General features: G+C 37.7%; 1 protein-coding gene across 1 annotated transcript in view; it reads right to left on the minus strand.

The window, feature by feature from the left end:
• Positions 1-26,120, minus strand: part of GALNTL6 (polypeptide N-acetylgalactosaminyltransferase like 6) — a 408,048-nt gene that overhangs the window by 233,311 nt on the left and 148,617 nt on the right. Inside the window, exon 3 of the mRNA XM_054383096.1 lies at positions 8,274-8,412. Within this exon, the coding sequence (XP_054239071.1) occupies positions 8,274-8,412 (139 nt within the window). The remainder of the gene's footprint in view (positions 1-8,273; positions 8,413-26,120) is intronic.

The following is a 26,120-nucleotide window of genomic DNA, read 5'->3' on the forward strand; positions in this document are numbered from 1 at the left end:
TGGTAAATCATCTCTGCTGGGGTACCTCAGCGAGACTGCCAGTAGGAGGCGTGCCCACAGAGAAACTTTACCAATGCACTTGCCTAGGTGCCTGTCTATGCCTGTATCCTTTGAGAGCATCCCCAACTGAGAGGCCGACTTGTCGCCTACCACCAATGCTGGGGCTCCCATATCAAAACACCTGGCTAGCCAAGACAGGACTGGCTCGTTATCTCCTCTGATGTAATCCTTCCTCACATGTCTAATTTCCTGTCTGGGTGCATTAGCTGACTGTATGTCATCCTCATCATCATCATCATCATCATCATCATCATCCTGAGGTCGCTGTCCCCATAATCCTATTTTAATCCTCCGTTGAATTTCTTTGAGTTCAGAGGCACTACCAGCAGTTGCTAATCTACTAGGGTCTACATCCTGACCTACATCTCCATCATCCATGTGGGGTCTCAAGAGGTCTACCAGAGTTTTAAGGCTAACCCTCTCTTCCTCACCAGAAGGATCTTTCTTAAGAGAGGGACCCTGAGTAGAAGGACCCTCATCTCCATCTGCACCATCTCCTGCAGCATCTGCATCTCCTTTACGCTTTCTGGTTACAGTGGCCACCAAATTTACTGGCTTGGTTTTCACATTCACAGCAGAGTTGGAAGAGCAAGTAGCCTTATGTCTTTCTTGACACAGTGCTATCAGTAGCCATATGATTATTCCAAGAAGCAACAAAATTAAGATTAAGGCTAGCACAAGATATCTAGGGTACCACTGGTTACAAAGACCCTCTGTAGTTGTAAGAGGAGTAACAAACTCATATGTGTCTGCTAGCAGATCCATAGTTGAGTTACCATAGCTTCTTAGCCCAATAAGACCATAACAGAATTCACCAACATTCAGTAACTTGTTCTTAACCCAAAGAAACGACTTATATGCCACATATCTCACAATCTTGTCTATCATGCAGGAAACGGCCCATCTGTAGACAATCACACTGATAATAGATGAAATAAAATTACTCAAAATCCAAAACAGCTTCATTTTGCTTCCTAATCTGAGCGGAAATAAATCACAAGCAATCGAGCCCCGAGTTGGAGTGCCAAAAATAAAAAGTGTGTCGGTGTGAGCTGAAATTCCCCCCCCACCGACAATAACCAGGCTAGCCCAGTCTGGAAGCAAATGAAAAGCTGTATTTACAAGCAGAGTCTAAAATCTACAATGAAATGCAATGAATATGTACAAATATACAAAATTCACAACATTCATAAATATATACAATCAACAGAAAAAGCACAATCGATCTCCCTTTGCTTCCCCCCAAGGGGACCCTCCCAAAGGGGCCTCCCTCTCCCAGGAGCTTCCCCCCCAGACCCCCCTGGACAGAGAAGCAGAGTTAGTTAAGCAGAAAGTTGTTAACTTAGCTGCCAAGGTCAGTGTGTTATCTTCAGCCAGAAGAGAAGAAGAAACAGCAGCCAGACAGCCCAGCAACTGCCCCCACTGCCGAACGCAGAATGTGCAGAGTGCCTACTTTGTTTTGGGTAATAGTTCTTAAACATTTCTATCTATCCAATGGAAGTGTTTAGAACAATTGTTATTTTGCTTTCTTACACCCAATAGTGACTTATTTACATTCTTTCACTTTCTCTGTTCTGAACTTTGCAAGGAAAAATTAAAAAGACAGTTTCAAACCATCACAGAAAGTTACAGAAATATCTGTAGTTTGAGACAGTCCTTCTGTGACCTGAATACATGTCTTCTCTACTTTCTTTCAGAGCAGTATGTGACCAGCTTCACACCTCTCCCAGCTTCATCTTCCATACAATATATATGAGACAAAATACTGGGCAAGATATCACTAGGTCTGTGATATACAGTGTCTGTAATAACAATTCACTGCCAGTAGAAAGAGGAGCAAGTAATGAGAGTGCCTCTTGGACCACATATACCAGCATAATCAGTAAGTTCTAATACCTGTTACCACATCTTGTGGCTAGCACACCCTTCACAAAACTACAGCTCAGTGAGGTTATTCATAATGAAGCCAGGCAAAAATAGGAAATTGTACTTTCATTCCAGCCTTACTGCACATTTCCTGTCCTTACTATATGAAGTGTAATAGTTAATTCTATTGCCATTGAGAATGTAGTGCTGGCACTTCCTCTGTTAATATTCTAACTGGCTTTTCATTTGCTTAATAAGTATCCATTCTTAGATAAATTCACATTAGCTACATGCCTAATTATACAAAAAAAAAAAAAAACTTGGAAAGGAAGCAAAAATGTATATATGAGAAAAAGGAAGGTATACTGAGGCTTGCCATAAAACTATTAAATTGACAGCATACATCATGACTTTCACCTGTGAACTGCAAAGGTACAGATATCCAGAATATTCTACATTTCTCACAGACATCAGTGAAGTTACACGTGCTTCCAGTGTTACACATCAATTTTAGTGTTATATTATTTGAGAGTTAAAAGTACTGGCTTTAACCACTGCCAAATACTAAAACAGCTTTGCCTATCCCAGACATGCAGAACTGGCTGGAAGGTAAAAATCCCTCAGTATTCCTGTCCGTATTAACTTTAGATTTCACAGTTACGTTTACTGCTGCTTGCTATTTCCTCAGCAGCATGGCAGGCTTTACTGGATACTAAGTAACACACAAGGGATCTGAACACCCAAGAACTACTTTCCTCCACTTGCATAAACAGCTTATCTCTTTCATCAAATTCTTTTCAGTAAAAGAAGCAGACCTATCAAGCTTGGACTCTCCTCACTGGCCTGTTAAGTGCCACATGCTGTTTTTCACCAAAAAGACAGAAGGGTAATCATCACTCATTACCCATATTTTAGCTGATGCTCTCATATAAAAAGGAGACAAAGCAGCCAGAAAGCATTTAGGAACTATCCCATGTTATTTGCTACTATCAATTACTAGGGGAACTAAGAGGAGGTATGACAGAGAAAGAAGGCCAAAACCACACTTCAAATTCACTCTGGGCAGATTCACTCTGAAATGGGTCAAGAACTGGCTGGAGGGCGAGGGCCAGGCCCAGAGAGTGGTGGTGAATGGTGTCACATCCAGCTGGCAGCCAGTCACTAGTGGTGTCCCCCAGGGATCAGTGCTGGGCCCCATCCTATTCAATATCTTTACTGATGATCTGGACAAGAGAACTGATTCCATCAGTAAGTTTGCAGATGACATCAAGTTAGGAGCAAGTATTGATCTGTTGGAGGGTAGGAGGGCCCTGCAGAGGAATCTTGACAGGCTGGACGGGTGGGCAGAGGCCAATGGGATGAGAATTAACAAGGCTAAGTGCAGGGTTCTACACTTTGGCCACAACAACCCCAAGCAGCACTACAGGCTGGGGACAGAGTGGCTGGAGAGCAGCCAGACAGAAAGGGACAGAAAGAATGCTGGTTGAACTGTGTCCAGTTCTAGGCTCCTCAAATCAAGAAAGATACTGAGGTACTAGAATGTGTCTAGAGAAGGGTGACGAAGCTGGTGAGGGGTCTGGAACACAAACCCTATGAGGAGAGGCTGAGGGAGCTGGGGTTGTTTAGCCTGGAGAAGAGGAGGCTCAGGGGAGACCTCATTGCTGTCTACAACTGCCTGAATGGAGGTTGTAGCCAGGTGGGGGTTCTCAAGTTGTGCCAGGGGAGGTATAGCCTGGATATTAGGAGGACGTTCTTCACAGAGAGAGTGATTGTCCATTGGAATGGGCTGTCCAGGGAGGTGGTGGAGTCACTGTCCCTGGAGATGTTCAAGATAAGACTGGATGAGGCACTTAGTGCCATGGTCTAGTAGATTGGTTAGGGCTGGTTGATAGGTTGGACTGGATGATCTTGGAGGTCTCTTCCAACCTGGTTGATTCTATGATTCTATGAAATCGGATGCCCTGAGGCAATTGCAGAGAACAGTCTAAGGCTTGGAAACAAGGGCATTGCCTACAATGTTTTGGATCACGTGCGTTTTCACCTTCACTACATTATTCAGTAGCTACACAAAATGCTTCCAAAAACAGAGTAATAACCTCCAGCTTTCTCACTACCCCACTAAAATCACAATTTGAGTTCAACAAGTTGCTCTGTAGCCAGGTGAGATTAGGCTAATACTAGTAAACAGTGGTATGAAGCAATGAAGCCTATATGTGTATATGAAGACATTTCTGATTTCCAAAAGTGGAATGGAACTAGAAAGAAACCACCTACTCTTTTAGTTTTTTCTAACATATAATCAAAAATTCAATTGAAGATCAATCCAAACAACTAATTAATTCCATGAGCCTTATTAAATACTGTGAAGTTCAGTAGACTTTAATTAGATTAAATAATTTTTCTTCTAGTGTTTTGAGTTAGGACAAGCTATGCTTTTCTTTAAATCATGATTTGAGAATGCATTGGAATCTATCTTGGAGTACTGGATTAAAGATAGATTTTTTTCAATTTTATTTTCAAGGACAATATACGTAGCTTAAGCTGTGACAAATTGACTGCATTTATAAAAAGAAAGCAATTAAATACACTCAATGTAGTAACTGAAAATTTTTAGAGGATTCTGATACAAACTACTGCATGACTATAAAACTATATTTATATAATATATCCCTTACCCATGTGAGTCTAGTAATTCTAGTTTTTCCACAAAGTTTACTAAAACATAATTAAGGATTAACAGTAACTCCGCGACTATTCCAAAGACACAAAAAGATAAAACCAAAACTCCCCAACAAAGCCCCCCTAAGAAATTCTATCACATATTCATTTTAGCCACTTCTAAAAATACAAGGAACAGCAACTATGCCACATTCAAGTGTTTAGAGAGCAAAAGCAGTTAGGCTTTTTTTCTCTCAGCTTCTGCTGCTAACAAGAAAGGAGAGTCGGAGAGTTTCGGTTATGCAGAACAAGTAGAGTGAAATTTGCTTTTTTCATTATTAAAAAGAAAATCTCATTACTGTTCAGGACACAGATCATCTCACAGCCTTTAGCTAAACTTCATATTCAAAGAAATATGCGTAATGCATTTCTTCTGAGGTCTGTGAAAAATTTACAGCGTAAGAGAAATGAGCACAGTTCTGACTTCTGAGAAGTGCTGGGAGTGACAGCGAAAGGCCATCATATCACACAGTTAACTGCAAACCGAGCAGTCAGCAACTGGAAACACTGACTACAGCCTATACTGACTAAAAAACAGACATCACAAAAATTAGGTTGGGCATCCTTATTGCACAATATGAACACAAAGAACTTCAGTATAAAATGATTCTATCTATGCTCAGGGAAACCTCAAAAAAGACAAGATTTCTTGTGACAGATTACTCAGGCAAACCAACAAGGATTTATGCAACTGCTCTGTGGCTACACAAGTTATCAACAATTAAATTACAAATTGTAGAAGAAAAGACTTGTTGAAATCAAGATATACAAACATACCAAACCCGAGGATTTGAAATGACAATGCTTGTTATTCTATTAGCATCAGGAATTAGCTTGAATTCCTCAATTCAAGAATGAAAAACTTAAAAAAATGGATGCTCTAGTTTACAAACACTTAGGAGTTTGAAACAGCATATATCACAACATTTATATTCACTGTTCAGACTAGATGATTGCAATCATTCTTCCAAGTCTCACTAAAATCATGTTTGGAGCAGTATTCAGTATGTTACCAATTCATTTTGCTTCTTTGAACAAAACCAGCATGAACAGCAGACTATTTAATAATGCTGCAAAGATAAGAATTAATGTCAGCTACTGTATTAAATAATTAGAATAAGTGTATTTGTCTCTCTAGACTAGAAAACAATACTGCCAGCATTTTTCCTAGCTTTAGTAGGTTTGTTGTACTCCAGACTACAGAAAGTGACATGGTGCAAGTGAAGAGAAAAATTGAAAAAACTACCTTTGTGTGTTGGTACAGAAATTCTAATAAATAGTAATTCCATTGCCAACTCTCATTACAACACAAAACTCATAATGCTGCCTTCCAGTTTAGGTGACCAGGACTTTTATTTTCACTAAATCAGTAGTTCATACATGCTTCTGAAGAGAGAATGCTTTTCCAAAAGTGAAGTGCAGTCTGAGAGTGGCCTGCATCATATTTAATATACAGCAGCTGGGAAATTGGCTGGTTTCTGACAGTAGTCAGAAAGTATTGTCAGAATCATGTGTCTCTTGGAAGTTCAAGACAGACTTGCTCAAAGGTATAACCAAAAGAAGTATTGAGCCCAGCTTTGTCACCTTAATCAGTGTACTACTTGTATGCAATTTTCGCACAAGAACATCTTTTGTCTTTACATTTAGATGCTAAGCGGTACAGTCAATTAACTAATGAACTATTCATATGATAAGTGTTTAACACACGGAAGGTTAAGAGGACATAAGACAAGTTAAGCCACTCAGGAAATCAAAACGTCCACCATGCAAGACTTCATTGAGCACTATAGGAACCTAGCTGAATTAGAACATGAAAATGATGCAGATACCTTAGGATTCAAGCTTCCCAAACAGAAAGTCACACAAACTTAGGTGAAAGTCACCAGTGGATTTGTGCAGGGAAAAGAGGAGTGGAGAAAGGCTGGTAGAGCACCAACTTGTTCCTAGTATGTCATTTCTGACAACACATCGCTCACATTGCTTCTGGGAACATGCACAGGAATGTCATTGACAGTGTGGATGGTAGCAGATGAGAAGCTGACAGAAGACCAAACTACAGAAACACAAAGGGAAGATAAACACACCAGATTCTTCTGTATTTAGCAATTGTCCTCTGTGGTTTTGTTAACAGAAAAGAATGCTTGGTGAATATATTTATTATGTCAACAATGTCATTTAACACAGCTTTGATACTCTACAGCTGTACATTAGCACTTCTTAAAAGCACTCTTCCTAGAAATAATTTCAGGTAACTTGGCAATGTTAAAAGCAAACAAACTACATAAAACATACTGCTTGCTAATGAAAAAAAGCTGTTTCTTTGGACTTAATTCTATGCAAACAATACTAACATATATGAACTTAAAGACAGTGTCTTCTCAAAATAGTGCAGCATGGCAATCAAATAAACACCTCCAATATAAGATTTCTTTAATTTTTTGTTGTTGTTGTTAAAGACTCCATTGTATTTTTTAAAGTCTTGCCTTTACATACTGTTCATTCTTTGAAGAGGACAGCTTACATTTGACAGAACAAGAAGTGTTAGTTGCCATGGTATTTTTCTCCCCACAATGCCACACCAAGAACTTCTGCCAAGTTCTCAATTTCTGTTCAGTTCCCTGAAGAATTTCAAACTAATTCACAGAGCACAATTGTACAGGTTGATAACTGAGCAGCTACGTTAACCTTTAATATTGTACAATAGAGGGAATTGTATCCAAAGGAAAATACAAGCCTGCTCATCGAGACAATTAGTTTTGTCACACTCCTGTACCTTTTCCCCCATAACTTAATTGTGCAACACCCAATTAAAAGAGCAAAAACACCACGAAAAGAGACAAACTAAGTCCTCTCTTTGTTTAGAGCTCAGAATAATTCTAGAGGACTACAGCCCAAAGCCTAGAAAGGCATACATGTCCTTTCCTATTACAGATAGGAAGCTTTCCTCTTTGTATAAGGCAGCTAAAAATTACAGAGCATGAAAAGAAATGTTTGCTGAGAACTGCATTAATAATTTTCAGATCAGTGGTACATTCCAGAATAATCTTAATCCTGTTTCTCTATAGAATATTACTGCTATCAAGGAACAATAACATCATTCAAGCCTCTCTAATTTTGCATGTGCATTCCATCATTGCTCATCCTGTTTTTTATTCTGCACTGCATAAATCAGATGTAGTATCAGCACCTGATAAACTGTAGCTATTGGATTGCTTCTACCTTTCGTGTAACAAAAGAAAAAAAATATTTTGGAGACACGGACTCAAACACTTAGCCAAAAATTTAATGCAAATTCTCACCTTGCCTCCGAGCCCAAAGATGTGTAGCTATTACCAAAGGAGAACCTTAAAAACTATACAGAATAAATAAATTGCTACATGAAACTCCACAAAAATGATTCTCCAATTAAAAAAAAGAGGCCTCTGTAGCCCTAATGTGTTACTAAGAGATAGGAGTTTAAAAGGTAGGTATAGAATGATTTAACAATGGTGATTAATTTTCCAGCTCCTATTTAATGAAATAGCTGCATTTTCTTGGCTGAGGGGTCACCTTCTGGGAAAACAGGTTATATAAAAAAAGAAAGATAAAAAGACCTTAAAATCAAACAGTCCAGGAATCAATTTACATACTTTGGATGTCGGATGTCTGGCAGGGATCGTTCCAGCGCTATATTGTTGCTAACAAATATGTTGAAGCCATTTTCCCTATAAGCAGAATCATCATGGTCTTCCTCTGTAAGGGGGTATGGCTTCCCATGTTCACCTTTCCCTACAATGAAACAAAACAATTATTTGCCTCAATCTGACAGCACAAAATGGACTACAAAGACAAAAATAAGTTAAACTGAACTTCATTTAGTACATGGTGCCTGGAACATTTCTTACACTGTCTTTAGCGACACTCCTGTTACTTCAAAAGCAAAAATACAGGGATCTAGTTAGGTCTTGCAGACAGAACATCAAAAAGGCAAAAGGCCAGCTAGAACTCAACCTGGCTGCTGTCATGGGGGATAATAAAATTGATTTATACAAATACATTAACAATGAAAAGAAAGCCAAGGAAAACATCCACCCTTTGCTGGATGCAGTGGGGAACACTGCTATCAAGGATGTGGAAAAGGCTGAGGTACTTAATGCTGCCTTAGCCTCAGCCTTTAATAATCAGACCCATTATCCTCAGGGAATTCAGCCTCCTGAGCAGCATCAGTTCCCTGAAATCCAGGAGGAAGCAGTTAACCACCTGTTATGCCACCTGCACACTCACAAGTTTATGGGACCTGATGGGATTCACCCAAGAATGCTGGGGGAGTTTGTGGAGGAGGTTGACAAGCTGCTCTCCATCATCTATCAGCAATTCAGGTTAAGAGGAGAGGTGCCAGATGATTGGAGGCTTGCCAATGTGACATCCATCTACAAAAAGGGCCAAAAGGAGGACCTGGGGAACTACAGGCCTGTAAACCTGTCCTTGGTACCAGGGAAGATTATGAAGTGGTTCATCTCGGGTGCACTCACACAGCAAGTGCAGGATAATAGCAGGACCAGGCTCAGCCATCATGAGTTCATGAATGGCAGGTCCTGCTTAACCAACCTGACCCCACCCAGAGGATGAGGGAAAGGCTGAGGACCAGGTGTCTACCTGGACTTTAGTGAAGCCTGTCTCCCACAGCATTCTCCTCAAAAAACTTGCAGCCCATGGCAGACAGGTGGATTTAAAACTGGCTGGACGACTGGGCCCAAAGAGTTGTGGCAAATGGCGTTAAATGCAGCTGGTGGTCGGTCAGTGCTGTCATGGTGTTCAAGAGGTGTGCAGATGTGGCACTTCAGGATATGGTTTAGTCATCATGGCTACGGTTGGACTTAGAAATCTTAGGATCTTAGAAATCTTTCCCAAACTTAATGATTCCATGATTCTATGCTTTTAGGAAAATAAGTAGAAATAATGGGAGTCAGATCCTCTGAAGTCACCCAGTTCAACTAGTCTTCCTTCTTTCCAGAGACACAGTCAGCTTAAAGCCATTTTACACATAAAAACTTGATTTGTAAATTAAGCCAAGATTTTTTTTGCCTTAAAAATAAGCTTTCATAGCAAAACTATGAATAAATGGATCAGTTCCAGCAATATTCCTTTTGATCCACTTGAGGAGCTTGACTACTCAATTCCTCTACGTTTTAGCAGTCATGCACCCCTCTTCCCCACTCATCTTTTCCAAAGGCAACTTCAGCACTGAGGTTTAGTGTCCAACTTTCCAGATCAAATAAGGAAACCAAATGTTTTGCTCTGGGCTCCTTGAACACCCTTGCACTCCAAGGGACCAGCCAGATGCACTCAGTGCTTCTAATGTCTCAGCACTGCTGATTTAGTTTCAGAAACTGACCACTTTGGTTCCCTAAAGAAATCATCTGCTTGTTCCCTGGCAAAGAACAGACTTTCTATTCCAGTTTTTTACTCCCAAGTTAATTCTCATCGTCAGTCACTTGGCTTGCTTAGTACCCACCCCAGGCAACTATACCTCTATCTTTTCCAGTCAGAGAGCAGAGAACAAACAAAAACACTTCAAAGAAAATCAGATTATAAAAGCCTTCACTTCTTCTCAACTCTTTTGATTCTTCTCATTCTTGCAGAGAATGAACTCTTCAGAGTTTCCAAGCCCTCCATGCCTACTCAGGTTCTCAACAAGACACACTTTTCTTCTACATCTAATTGATCAGCTTATAACCTCTCTATCCCTCTCCCTCCAGGCCCTCTTGTAGTAAAGTATTTCCTTTTACCTGAGCTCTTTTAAAGAAATTAATCAATTTCCCAGCTGGATTTGATAAGTGACCAAGTCCACCTGATCCTCAGCTAATCAGGAGCAGCTGCAGGAAGGGATGATAGAGCAAAGCAAGTGGGAGGTGAGAGAAACATGCCATGTTATCCTTAAAGCCCATGAGCCTCTCAGAGTTCTATTTCATATTGCACAAGCACAAAATATTGAAAGCATAGCAATTAAAGATACTATGATTACTCAATTTTTTATTTTTTCCTGACTTTTTTTTTATATTCTAAATGTTGTGCATATAATTACTAATTGTAAAAAAAAAAAAAGTAAAGCAAGTCATTAGAGCCATTCAGATGAAGTATGGACTTGGGCAAATATTAGATGCTCTGGAAGGCTTCTGTAGCCCACTGTTTTTGTCTCAGAAACAGTACCCCCTGTACCTAGCCCTAAAGGTTTTAAGTTTTATTCTTGATAATTTGTGATAATTAAGAACACCTCTGTTAAAGCATCTTCTGATTATATTGTATGCAGATTTAGCACAAGGAGAATAAGCTCTGTTTTTCAGCAGATGGCATAAAACAAAGACTAGGGAGAGACAAAATCATTCTGTAAACTCAGCAGAAATGTGTAATAGAATAATGGATCTGGATCAGCCATGTTGCTACAGTTACCAGGTATGATGATTATAAAGACAATAGAGGTATTGCTGGCAAAACACATCAGCTGTAAATCAGTCTGAACGCACAACAGAGGAGGAGTTCTTTACCACCGCAGTGTAGAGCGGACCTTGCTTAAAATTACAAACAAAGCACACTGCTTTCAGGGTTTTTTGGATTTTGTTTTTATAATTCAAATGAACATTATTTATAATTCAATAGGCATGGTAAAAAAGATTGGCTTTGCCAAAATAAGTTAAAGTTAAGCAATTGCTTGACATCCTAACACAAGAAACTAAGTGGACAAAGAACATAAGCCACTCAGTGTCTGTGGGGAAGAACTGTGTACAAATCTGTATTATTTATCATCTATACTTACTGCTATTACTTTACTCCATCAGACTTTACAGTCACACCATGTCAAGACTATAATTTGCAACAATATTTAAGTACACCCTTTAATTCAAGCATTCAGCCACCCTGTAATCCAATATTTGTAACAGGGAGTAAGAACTCTCCATGTGCTAAATAAAAGCTAATCTAATATGTGAACCTATATATGTCTTCTTACTTACAGTGCATCTCATTATTTTTATAACTTAATTCTGCTGATTTTTGAAAATAAATGTTGCCTATTACCTATAAATATTCCATCCAGAATCTAGTATAACATTGTCTGTGCACATCACATGTAAACTCAGACCCCATCCTCTCTCATGAAAGTTATCACAGGGAGAGCAGACATCTGATTTTATCCTAGAGCAGTATTTCAATATAGAACAGAAGTATATGGGGTGAGAGTGACTGTATTTCTTAGTGAGGGTAGACAGAGGAACACAAATTCAAACAGAAGGCAGTCACACATCAGCTTACAAAAATGTGTAAGTAAAAGGGGAAATAAAGATCATTGTCTGAATAAAAACATTGAGTCACATCATCTTCCACCTTCTTGCCACAAAAACTTCAAAACTATTGTGTTATCCTCCTTGATCAGGAAGTTACAGTACCAGAGGGCAAAAACTCCATTCAAGGATATCTGCAGTATCTTTTACATAATTTCAGAATTTTCCTAATGCAGCTGGATACTACAAGTTTGCTATCTTGCACTGTGGAGATGGACTTCATATTACTTCAAACTGCCACCACAGTTTTTTGGGAAATTGAGTCTCCATTTCAGTGCAGACAAAAGAATTCTATCTTTAATTGTCCTTACCTTCACAGACAAGCTTACGAAGTGCTACACATCTTCTAAAATATTGGTTAAATCCCCTTGAACAGGTGATTTGATAAATGCACTTAGTGGGATTTTTTTTTTATTTTGTTTTACAGTCAATATTTCAGATTTTCCTGGAGTATCTACATTTGGTGGACTTCTCACCCTTTGCAAATTTTTGCAAATTTTGCAAATTTTGTATTTTGAAACCTTTAACAAGAGATGTCAGTAAATATTTTTTAATCTAAAATCAGTTGAAGAGTCAAATCAGTAACCAATACACACTGGTTCTTGGGGAAAAGGGAGTTGTTTAATCAAGTCACTTTCTCCTTTTATACTAGGGAAGGAACTGCTTGATTTAAACAAATGCATTTTTTGGTTCTGCATGTTTATATTAACTTCCAGTAAAAAGTATGAAAACTTTAATTCAATAAATGCATGAAGGAATTTTCTTTGCTGTTTTGTTATGAAGAGAGACAATTATAACTGCACATGCCTCACATGAATGTAATTGCCTTCATGTCAAATGGGACTAAGTATATATATATAAAAAACATATATATATATATACATGCTATGACTTTTCAGATGGAAAATAAGAACATTTTTCTAACAGAAGGAGCAGTGAAACAGTGGGATAGGCAATCCAGGAAACTGTGGAATCCATAAATAGTCAAGAAAGAAAGTATACTATGCCTCAGAGTGATGATTGATAAAACTTTTGTCACCTGTTGAGGCTGACCCAAATCTGCGATTTCTATGAACTCTATGAGAAGTAGGAGGAGGACTGGGAATAAGTTGCCAGAATTGTATTTTTCCTCAGAGTCAATAAAACTTGCATGAGAAACTGAAGTATATTTATCATAAGTGTCTATTGTACTTTCCCAAAACTTCTCAGAATATGTAAATGGGATTAACAATACCTATTGGTTTTATTTTTTTTGCTACTCTACCTAGTAACTTGGAAAGCTACTGAAGTAAGTTTTACAATACTTTTAATTATTTATTATATAGCTCAGTCAAGGTCTGAGGCAATATAAAATGTTTTTTCTTAGTATTAAAGACAGAGCTGTAATCAAATCTTACTTATGCAACAAAGAAAAATAAAAACCCTGTCACAGAAATCCTGAACAATAAATTTTCAAGCAAGAATAAATAATTTCTTTATGAATATACAACACAATTCATGTTTCAATATCAAACTACTACAGAAAACACACAATCCAAAATTCATTCCAGTTTTCTGGTAGAAAGCATTCAAATTCCTACTATTTTATTACCCTTCAGATGCCAGTAGCATTTACAGATTTTCTTTTCAAGGACCATATAGTCATCTCTAAGTGGCATAAAAATGTTACTGGCAACAAATACGAGGCCTTGTCCCTTCTGGATTGCTTCTACAATAATACGATGGTCAGCAAGAGAAATATGAACTAAATTGCTTCTCCCTTCAGGAATGGCTTTATACAAATAGCATAGGTTGGAAGTAAAAAGGAGAAAAAGACAGAACTTTACATTTTTTTATTTGACTGCCTGCTTGCATCCAGAAGAGAAAAAACCACAAACCACAAGAACCTAAAACAAACAAAAAAAAAAAAGGGGAGGAGAATATGCTACTTAAAAATGTAAAAGGGTACATTCATATTGTACTGTAACTGTACTCTTCAGAGTATTGTTCACTTATTGACATGAGACAAAACCAAAGAGAACCTATTTTTAACATCGAAATGAGATCTATACATATAGCAGAAATCCTATTCTGGGTAGGTGGTAGATAAAGGAAGAGCATTTCCAGGTGAGAAGAGACGAGAAGGGCAATTTACAAGTTTGAGAAGGATTTCTGTGTAGAAGAAGAAATGTGCATCAAAGTGAAAAAAAAAATTAAAAAACTGTAAAATGCTGCTTTTTAACTGCATTAGACATAATTTCCAGATTTCCATACACCAACTCTGCCTGGGCTGACTCTTCACCTTAATCTAGCAATCATAACCTTCTCTGTTGGCTCACAAGTAAAAGAATGGCACAAATTTTTTTTAAGAGTCCATGAAATGCGAGAAGCTGTTTACCAGTATTCTGTATACATTAAGGGCATGGTTGTGCTCCAGGTGCTCTTCTTAAAAGCTGAAACAACAGGAACTGCTATCAAAGGACACAGTTGTAAGGCAGGGGCAGCCAAAAGCTGAGAAGAGCAGTAGTGATGGTGAGCAGAACAATGAAACGGCGTAGCAAGTGGAGCAAGAAACAGCTACATCTGTCAGAGTGGCAGAAGCTCCAGGTCACAGCAGTGAAATCTGTGGCAACATGAATTGGGTCACGTTAATTCACAAGACTCCAGAATCCCTAGAAGTAAGGAAGGTTTTTTGCTTAGTAGTGGAGATCAATCAACTGGCTTAGCTGTTGTCTTGCCAAAAAGGACTGCAAAAAACCTATTGCTATACTTAAGGAATTAGTTCTTATACTATTTAATACAATATTGTTTGCTGAACCAATTAATCTGCATTATGCAAAAATAAATACCTCAGCGCTCTTGAGTTTAATTCTTGCAGATATCTAGATATCACTTTAAATTTCCATTTAAATTTCAGTCTGGACCTTGCTATTGGCAGTCACATCCTAGCAGAAAAGGTGCTTTATGCAGTTAGCAGTTGAAATAATCCACCTCTGCTTATAACTTTTATATCACTCATTTCACTTTGGTTGTTTGAAATCAAGACACTTTTCTTGATCTTAAATATGTGCCTTTTACCCATCAATAATTAATTCCTAAATCTTCTAGCCTATGCTTTATGGAAAACTAGTGTATCCCTCACCTTTTCGATCCATTTGAAACATTAATAACACAGCTTCTGAATTTCCAGCATATGCATTACAGAGCAATAAAACAGTGTGTGTGGGGAAACTGATTGCTTTAAAATAGACCATGAGGTTAACCAGTGGCATTGTTTTAGAAGGGTGCCTGCATACGAACTCTGACAAGTACATCATCTGAAATCTTGAACAAACACTTCACAAAAGCAAGTAAGAATACATATTTTTTTTTAGTCTATGCCTTTTTACACTTGCTGCAAGTACTACAATGACTTGACAGGCAGAAACACGCATTCTACCCTCTTTCCCACTTTAGGAAGCCTAGGGGAATAAAAGGAAGCAAAAAAAGACCATGCTATTTGGTATGTCCAGTGTGTTTAGAATGCCACAGTGTACAAGGCAAGATAAGCAGCAACACATGCTGTTTTGATATGAGCTGCTCTATCACTACTGTAGAGCAGCAATATCCTCAGTAGCATTCTACAGGCCAAGCTGAATCTAATCATAACTGTAGCCAAGGGATGCACAGTACATCTTCTGTTTAGTCTAACTACTTATCACTGAATGCCACAGCCACAGGAATGCTTTTTTCATTTAACATTGAAACAGACTGGCTGCAGACCATTACTCAGAGCCAAATGCTGAAAAAGCAAGCCTATGAAAAACACTCAATCATAAAATGGCTTCACAGTTTAGTTTGGTAACTGAATGACTCGCTTGAATAAAAAGGAGCTTCTATAGAACATGATTACCTGGAAAAAAATCTACTAACAGTGGTACAATGTTTATTTCACTTCCAATTCATACAAACCGTGTCAAGAATGGCATTCTAATAGTTTCTAGTACCACATGTCCAAGCTGATCTCTTGGAAAAGCTCAAACTAAAGCATTACTAATGCAGTATGTATAGGAACTAAACAGCTCCACAAAGTTAAGACAAAATTACAGTTGTGTGGGTACAGTTCTAAAAAGACCAGGCAGACAACAGCTGTAAGTGACACAGTACTTTTCCCTCCACCTCTTGTTTTCCTTCGTTCTAAGCAGAACACAACCATGCGTTGTTTACTGCACACCATCATAGGAAAACAAACAGGGTACGTCACGGAACAAATATGTTAACAGGAATTCTTTAATTTTTCTGGTTTTCCTTTTTTCTTTTTTTTTCCCCTTCCCATTAATTTGACCTAATCTAGCTCTAGAAGCTGGTTCAGTGACTGCTGAACAAAGAAGACGGAATAACCTGTAAAAATGGAATTTAGCTATGTCTGAACCAACAGTGTACAGTAGTGTAGTCACTCAGGCACTAGAAGCACTACTCTGTGATGCATATCCTACAGAGAAAGAACACATGATCTGTCCCAGCAAACTTAGAGTTAGCCTGTGAGACTGCTACCAGAAAAAAAAAAAAAAACATAAAAGATTTATTCTCACATACAGAGATAGTAAACATTCACAGTTACAAGTCTGCGGCAGACCCAGGAACAAGAACTATGACACCTGATTTAGTAACAAGGCCATTCTTCTGCCTTCTGTAAAGCTGAGCTGAGTGTTCAAAAGCAAGCAGAGTTTGAAAACCAAGGGCCAAGAAAGTAACTTCCTCAGGTAGCACACACATATTGTATTGCTTTTTCAGGTCCACTTCAGTCTATATATTAGAAAATAAAGTGCTATGTTTCTTGGATGATAATTAGTTCAATATGAAACTGAAACCGAGTATGCAAATAATTGCCTGGCTTAATAAAAAAATCAGACACCTCTACTGCCACAAATTCAGAGATAATAGAATTATCCTTAAGATAAGCAATATAAGCCAAGGGAACTGTACTAACATGTTAATATATAAGAAGGTATGGCAGATAAACAACAGAGAAGTTATGTCACATTCTTGGGATTGGTCCACCTAAGTCCTTCCACTTTAATTAAAACATTTTTAAAAATTATATCATTAATGCTACAATCATCACTATTGCCTTTGACCATCCATTTTGTGGTTTAAAGCAGATTCTTCAGTTGAAAGAGCCTTACAGCTGACTGACATTCTTTTGTCATGGAGAACTGAATTCAATACTTGACCTGCTGTGAGAACAGCACCACACAGCCCTTTGGAATGATGTACTTGTGATTATCATCATGGTTACTTTAGATTATGAAGGCTGTAACACACAAGGTTACTGACTATTATGCATGTATTATGTGGCACCACCACTCCACACTGACATCAATCATTTGGCAAACATTTAAAAGTGAAGTTTCTCTTACGGGTTGACAGCAGCTTATTCCATGTTTTAAACTTACAAGATGACACAAAAGTAGTAAAGAAAGAGTCACTTTTGTCATTGCTACTGAATTGAAAAGCATAGCCTTGATATGCTGTAACTGCTGTCAAGCACTTGTTCCAGCTTTTGCCACAATTTAGTTGAGATTTATTCCCTCCTTCTCTGAATTTGGATTTTCATAGCAAAACAAGCAACAACTGGAAACTGAAATACAAAAGAAAATGATGTTTCTTTGTCCCACGAGTCGAGCAGTAATTGCTCCAAACCGACAAACTCAATTGTATTTATATCTGCCACAAGTGACAACTAACTCGATTTAGATGGTCTATATGTTGGTCAAACAGATGGTCCGTTAATTTCAAACTCTCCATCTGAACGAGTCAGGTTTTAGAAGACTATCTGGATAACATTCTTTTTCCAGAATTGCTCCAAAATATGTTTCTCTTGTTAAGAAAAGAAAATTATCTATAAATTAACTATTAACTTTCACTTAGATAATCCTGAATAAATTTAAGCAAAAGGAGAAAGACATGAGTGCACAGAACCAAAACACCTTCCTAGACTGCAAGCAAAAAACTAAAAGGCAGACTTGAGCTGAGACCTACTCTCACACAACTCCACCCAAAATAAAACAAACCCCTAAACTTCCTTTCTTTTCCCCTTACACCCAAGGCAACAAGTCTAAGAAAATCCTAAGTAGTACATACTAAATACATTCACCAACTTCAGTACTTCATCACTAATACTAATGTGAATCCACTGATGCATCTTCTGTAATATTTAGCAGATGGAATCTTCTTCTTGCTGTTTTCCTTTAAATTTTATTATTGCTTTGGCTTCTTGCTCTCTGTTTTAAAGAGTGTAAGCATTCCTGCCCTAAGTGGTCCTGCTTTACAGGGGAATTGAACTCAATGATCTCTGGAGGTCCCTTCTAACCCCTAGCATTCTATGATTGTGTTTCTATGATTCAAATACAAGGGAAGAAGGCTCTTGAGAGAGGAGAGTTTGGTATGTTAAGGCTTTGACACCATACTTTCTCCCACAGATGAAAATGTAAAGATGAAAGAGTAGCAACTTTAGTATTAACAGAGCACTTCTTTAAATCTGACCATTAATGTCAAGGTAGAATATGTATCATTGGTTTATGGTGTAGTCATAGATACTTTGTGTTGAGTTGCTGGAAACACAATTTTCTTTTCTGCTTTTCTGTAAAAATTAACATACTAATGCTCAGTACAGAAGGATGCATTGAAAATAACTTTCAGTGCTCTAAGTAATCTGAGTCAAAGGGAGGTACTATGAACTCTGTTCTCCCTTCCTTGGCCTCCCTGGGAGTCCTTAAATAGCTTATCAATTGCATTTATGTGGTGTGGCTGATGAATTTTTGAAGGCACAGAGATCTGGGGTGGAGCAGTAGAAAAATCTTGTTAATTTCAACCACAAGAAGTGCCTTAATTTTTTTTCTGCGAGTACAGAGTAACTGTGTTTTAACCGAAGCAGGTTCGCCTAGGTCAGGTTGCACAGAAACATGTTCAGGGGGGTTTTGAAAGTCTTCAGAGAGAATAGACTCCACCACCTCTCTGAACAGACTGTTCCAGTGCTTTGGCAGCCTAGACAGTAAAGTTTTTCCTTAAGTGAAACCTCCTGTATTCTAGCTTGTACTTGTTGCCACTTGTCCTATCACTAGGCACCACTAGAAAGAGTTTGCATGAATCCTCTTGACACCCACCTGTTACTTGTATATATTTCAGTCCTCTCTTTAACGGCTAAGGACTTCTAAGTCTCTCAGCCTCTCCTCACCGGAGAGATGCTTCAGCCCCCTAATCATCCTGCTGGCCCTCTGTTGAACTCTCTCCAGTAGTTCCGTCCTGAACTGCGGAGTCCAGATCTGGACACAATACTGCAGGTGTGACCTTAGGCCAGCAGAGCAGAGGGGAGGAGAACCTCCCTTGACCTGCTGGCAACACTGTTCTAAATGCATTCCAGGGTACCATTGACCTTCTTGGCCACAAGGGCATATTGCTGGCTCGCAGTGAAAGGGAAAGAAGCAAAATTTGAAGTACTCACTACTTTTTATTGCTGTACAAAAGCACTCAATTCTTTTGCCACCCTTTAACATTGCAGCCCAAGAAGACAGAGTTCCCTTCTATTTTCATTTTCATCACAAACATATACAGTTCACTTCTTTTTTAATGTCACTGTTTATTTTGTTTATAGAACTAATGTGTATGAATGCTGGTTTGTAGAACTATGGAGCATACCATCTGTTTGTTTATAGAACTAATCTTTATGAAATGCCTGCACTGAGGCATGTAAAGGTCAAGATCTTTAAAATCCTCTTCTGGTCAAGATAAAATGTTGAAGAAGCAGAAAGTTAAAGACTGTATTGAATACAGGAAAAAAATAAAATCTCCACTCCTTCCCTCCACATAAGGCTACCACATGCTATTTAAATATTCAAATTGGAGGAACAAAGACTGTGCAAATGCTCAGTCACTGCTGGGATAACCACTGGGTGATACATTACAATCACAGGGTTTTTTTTTCCCTCTGAGATCTTATTAGCAGCCAGATGCAAAAGAGCTCAACACTGAAACATAAAAGTATTGAAAGACACACTCTAGAAGTCACTTTATCAATCCCTTAACCAATTTCTTTTGAAGACAAAGACTTTTATAAATTTATATTTAGTGCTCCTTACCTTTTAGCACTCTCAGAAATTTACTTTTAATTACACTGATTTTTCAGTGGCCCTTATACAACATAACCGTTTCACCATGCACATGCAACCAGTCAAAATACCATTATAAAGAAAAACAAAAAAGAGAATAACTGAAATTAAAACTAAACACATGCTACAGAACTTACAGTATTCAATCTTCAGCTATTAATGTCATCAATAAAATTGATTAAAAAAAAAAAATCAGAAATTACATCAGTTCTGCTCACATGGAAAGTTTTGGGTTTTCCATCCCTCCAGTTCCTCTTTTGCAGTATTTTACAATTGGGAAGCCATCACTTATAGTTGAAAATAGCTTTCTATGATCAGAAACAGCACCATATTGAAATATAAACATTCAATCTGTACTTCTTTAAAAGCCCAAGGATTACATATTTGAATTCTTCCTCTTACCTGAGAAGGGCTGTAATTCATTATTACTGCTATTACTTGTAATTGATGAGCACATACTGCTGAGAGTATCTTGAGGGTAATAGATAAAATAACTTCCAGAAATGGCGTAACAGTGACATTGACTGATTCACAAAGACCCTTAGTCTCAGACAGAGGTGAAATCAACACAATTTCTTCTCATGTATGCTATGAATTACTACCTTAGGTCTTTGTGGCTCTCTCCTGTGAATCTGACCCCTCACAAATGGAGCATTCAAAGATCTCAGACTCCCACTTCTGCATGTGAAGTCTGGAAAATCAGTGACCATTTGTGCCACAGCTGTTGCCATGCTCCTGAAATGAACATTTTGACAGACATCTTCAGAATCCTCCCCAGACAACTGAAGGGAAATAGGGAAATCTCTGATTAAATGAAGAAACTTGCCAACTGAGCAGCTGACAAATGGCAATATCAGGGGCTTTGGCATCTAGGATGTTTATTCTATGAGGCATATATACACTGCTCTGATGCAAGCAGTGTTGCTGCAGCTGGACTGAAAGGTCTATCAGTAACTACCTAGGTTATTACTATGTAAACTTCATTGACATACAGTGCATCCACAACTCTGAACTGCAATGCAAGAATGCTCTTCTGATACACATAAGACATTGTTTACTACTTGAAAAAAAAAAAGACAGATGTAAGATTTGCATTTGATTATAGTTCTCATATTTTTAATGCAAGCTGATCATATTTCTCATCAAGACAAGTCTGTAATCAGTTGTACTCCCAGAGGAAAACAAATTAATAGAAACAACTCTTATTTACAATGCTGATTTCTTGTCAAAAAGATGGCATGACACACCAGCTCCATAAGTCAGTTCCTCCTAATAGCTTATCCTGTTCCCACGCACTCTAATTGTCTTAGTCACTTTGGAAAATGGAAACAAACTTCTATTTCTCTTCCTCAAGTATCTACCCCAACTCTTTAGTCAGAATTTTTTTTTTTTAATTTTAAGGTAAACTTTGCATTCCTTTTCCTATACTTCAATCACTGCTCTTCAGGTAGTGATGGAATAAAATATTCAGAGAAAAATGGAAGTGATTGGGTTGACTAAATGAAATTTAATTTCCATTTCACTACATCTATTCTGTACTGATGAACAATATATTTAATGTAAGTCATAAATGATCCATTCCGCCTTTGAGTAAATCAGCGCTTGGAAAACTAGAAACTAATTCCTGGTTCTAACAACAGCATAGTAATTAGCACCTCTGAAACCCAACAGCACATTTCCTCTATTGGATTCTTGAACTCGTATCAAAATTAACCAACCAAATTCTTAGAACTGTTTTGGAAGTCTTGTTTCCACTTGGAGATTTAGAAAACATTTAAACTGTTTAAAAAAAATGGGGCAAGAAATAAGCTGCAAGTAAAACAGCAAATTAATTTGTGTTAATGAAGTAGTTCTGGTGCTTTTCCTAACTCATATTAAAAAAAGATAAACAATACCTTTAATACTGTATCTCAGTGTGGTTGGTTGTTTTTAATTTGTTTTGGTTTTGTAGGTTTTGGTTTCTGTTTGTTTTTTCTGGGTTTTTTTGATGTGCAGTTTTGTTTTGTTTTGTTTTAAGTTTCTTGTCTGTCTGGTTTTTTTTATTTTTTTTTTAACCTTCAGTAACACAAATAAGCAGGGGGAAAACCCAAACATAACAAACTTATCTCTCAATCACCAAGATCACTTTCATTCCTGTGTCATCTAGCTGCCCTGTGAGTTTTGAAAGTTCTGTACAGGTAAGGTAAGCAACAAGAACACACAGATAACTGATATTCTATTTTCTAGACAAAATAATTACAACAAAAAAATCACTTTGAGGGACTTAAAAACAACTTATTTTTTTAAATCATGTTTTTAAATATCTGTTTTAAATCTATTAGTTTGCAAAAAAAATCATTTTGAAATAAAAATGTGGACGTCTTACTTGGGAATCATCAACACAAAACATCATGATGCTTTCAACACAATGTTCTTTTTTCAGCCAAGACCCATACATTATTTCTTTAAGAAAGGTTGGGCATTCCATCTACATTGACTGACTAAATACTTTTATCTTATGTAAATTAATTTCTTTCCATATCTTTTTAATCTTTTTATTCACAGTAGGAAATACTTGACATGCAACCTGTGGATTCCCAAGTAATTTCTTTGCAAGAAAATGACCTAACTGGGATGGCATTAATTATCTCTTTCACCGATTTTTGCATTTAGCTACTAAGAAATAATTTATTAAATTGTAACCATTTGTACCAGTATTGCATCTTCATTTCTGGAGATGAAGGAATCACTCATATGGCAACTGTATCTGCAGATCCACCAGCAGGGAATTTTTAATCCATCTATGTGTATAGTTCAGAAAATGCAAGTTGTTGGAGTTGGGTTGGGTTGGGTTGGTTTTATGTTTTTTTGGTTTTGTTTGTTGTTTGGTTTTTGTTTTTTTCTAAGTCACTTTCTTTGCTTTTCAAGTTTGCACTGGGTTTTAGGTTAGAGGGGAAGAGCCATGCAGGATGGATGACAATTTCTTTTCAGTGGTGGCTCTAAAGCAGGTATTCTGCTACAGAAGATAATAGCTGGGCATAGGTGTAGGGCCTAACTGCTGTTTTATACATCTGTGTATCAGTAAGATCATGGCAATACCTCAGAGAAGCCTGTGTGTAGCCCACTGGATATTACTGTGATAAGCAAAATTGGTAGCAGTGCAGTCCTGCATTGCATGAGAATTTACAAATTTCTAGTAGGATAAAGAAAAAATATGGCTGTTGGACAAATTAGTTGTTAAGGAGTTACGACTCCAAAGAGCGCTTTACATTTTCTCCACTGGTAAGAAACAGAATCCTACAACATTATTAACAGATCTAGAAAGTGCTATCTCTTCCCAAGAAATTGAGTCCAAGAGAAAATTAAATACCCATGAAAAAAATGGAAATTGTACTTAAATCTATAGACTCTCAGACTGGTGTCTTAATTACAGGCCACACCACCTGTGGTATCTTACATTTGTGTACCTCCTTGAGAAGCTGATTTCTTTCTGGAAGATCATTAGCAGTGGAGTAATATATATGTATATCTATACAGACACAGAGATACATACATATCCAGTAAGAGTACACATTGCCTCCACATTGAGAACAGAGTAACAATCCACAAGGCCACTAAAAAATCATGACCTGATGTCCAAGACTAGGTATAATCTTGGCTTGCCTTTGCAATGTGAAATAGCTTCAGATATGCTTCTATCAACATAGATACATCTCACAAAAGATGTACCTTCCAATAGTAAGCACCTAATCCCAAGAAATACCTACCATGAAAGCCTATCACAGGGCTTTAGATTACCAGAGTAGCTGCCAGAGTAGTTGATGTGTTTTCTGCTGTAAAACTGATATCCTACAGAGACAGACTCTAATCTACCAAAGAACGTTAAAAAGAGACTGTGTGGCACTTCTCCCAGGCAACCAGCAGCAGAACAAGAGGACACAGTCTCAAGCTGCACCAGGGGAGGTTTAGGCTGGAGGTGAGGAGAAAACTCTTCACAGAGAGAGTGGTTGGCCATTGGAATGGGCTGCCCAGGGAGGTGGTGGAGTCACCATCCCTGGAGGTGTTCAAGAGGGGATTGGACGTGGCACTTGGTGCCATGGTTTAGATAGTCATGAGGTGTAGGGTGACAGGTTGGACTTGATGATCCTTGAGGTCTCTTCCAGCCTTCTTGATTCTTGATTCTTTTTTGAAGTGGACATCAGACAGATTCAAACCCTCACCGATGGAATAACGACATTAAGCAGCAGCTACGGTGTGATTGCTTCTGCACCATCCTTTTTGTTTGTCAGGTGGGAAGTCCACAGGGGTCTTTGCCATTCAAAACGACTTAAGCGAACAACTTCAGCTAAAGGAAGGAAGGATCTATACCATAAGCAAATTTCTTGTGAGAAGTTGAAAAAGTAGTAACAGTTGTTGAAGTCTTTGTCTCTGCAAGTCTACATGTGAAGCTTTGCTACTCTATTGTTCACATCAGTCCTCAAATACTACCATCATGCTAGTATAATGTGAACTAACGACAGAAACACCAATAACGTACATTTGAACCTCATGCGGTCCAACAAAGACCCACAAAACCAAAAGTAACATGAGTTCATTTCAGCATTTATGTGCAAATCATTTGTAATTTTGTAACTCAGAGCCAAAAAAGATGAGCTAGAACATTTGAAATAAAAAGAAACAGCACCATTTTTTCTGCATCTTGTGGAGACGGCTTTTCTCTTTAGCTTCAAAATAATGGAATGATTTCCACTAGGGAGAAAGTTCAGTTTTAACTTGGTGGAAAAAATGGGGATCAGAATAATTGACCTTGAACAAAAGAACCAGCCATGGCAAAACTAGCACCTCTCCAGTGCTTAGGAATCTGTAAGCTTTACAGATAAACAGCTAGACTTAATTTAAACAGGACTTTACTCTTTTCTCCTTTTATGCACTCAAATGCTTAGAGAAGTCTTTTCACTGGAGTTACTTCATGCCTTCAGATTCATTTTTAACTAAAAGTTGATTTCAGCTAAAAGAGTGAAGTGAGATACTTTAGCTTTGCATTTGTATCTTTATATTGTTATTTTCAAAGAAAAAAATAATCTATTGAACAACAACTACAGATAGAAGCAATTTTTAAAGATTTCTTAAATGGTCAAACTCAGGAAACACTATCACAAGGATGCCAGCGAAAATATAAGTAAGTCAGAATATTTTAAGTACGATTACCAAGAACACAAGTTTACTGGAATAAACATTCACATACTAGGGTGTTCTAATACAGTCACAGTATTAGGAGTAGGACTGGCAATTACAAAGCTACATAACACGTTTTGCTGATTTGTTAGTTGACTCCATGCAGTGGCTCACATTACATTGGCAATGCTATAGCTATCCATCAGATAATCGTAAGCATTACTGTTTCTTTTCCAAAGCATGTGGGGACCACATTACGGGTTTCAGAATCAAAAGTACTCTGCCAAAGCATAGTGCACATCCCTCACAAAGGTCCATTCTTACCAGATAATATGCAATAGTTTCTACATACATTCTGTTTCTGTTCTATCCAATCTCTCTTAGATTTTTGTCACTTTACACTTAGAAATTTGGAACACAATTAAAATTGCCTAGAATAACTTCATCCCCTCCTTGCTTTTTTCCTCTTAAGCACATGTGGGAGGGAAGGATAATTTTTTTAGTTAGTGATAAAAAAAAAGATTCAAAGAGAAAAACTGGTTATAAAATACTAAATATTTTACTGGGTTAGAAGTACTTAATTTTGCAGAGGCCCAAGTCTTATAATCTGTCAACTACATTCAACTATAGTTATTTTGGGGGGAGGTGTTGTCTGTCTTCTGACTGGGGTCAGGATAGCATAATTTATTTTAGAACAATATATTGGCCTTTCTAAAATAGCAACTTTCAGACCCTGATTAAGGCGCAATTCAACTGCTGTTTCATTTCCTTCCTTTTAATTTCATTCATCTTATGCTGAATGGTTGCAAATTATATTACAAGCCAGAGACTCAAATCTGATCACGCTTTGATGACAGAAAATAAAATACAAGCCTTTCTT

Source organism: Indicator indicator, chromosome 8 (genome assembly GCF_027791375.1).
Source record: "Indicator indicator isolate 239-I01 chromosome 8, UM_Iind_1.1, whole genome shotgun sequence".
Classification (NCBI taxonomy): domain Eukaryota; kingdom Metazoa; phylum Chordata; class Aves; order Piciformes; family Indicatoridae; genus Indicator; species Indicator indicator.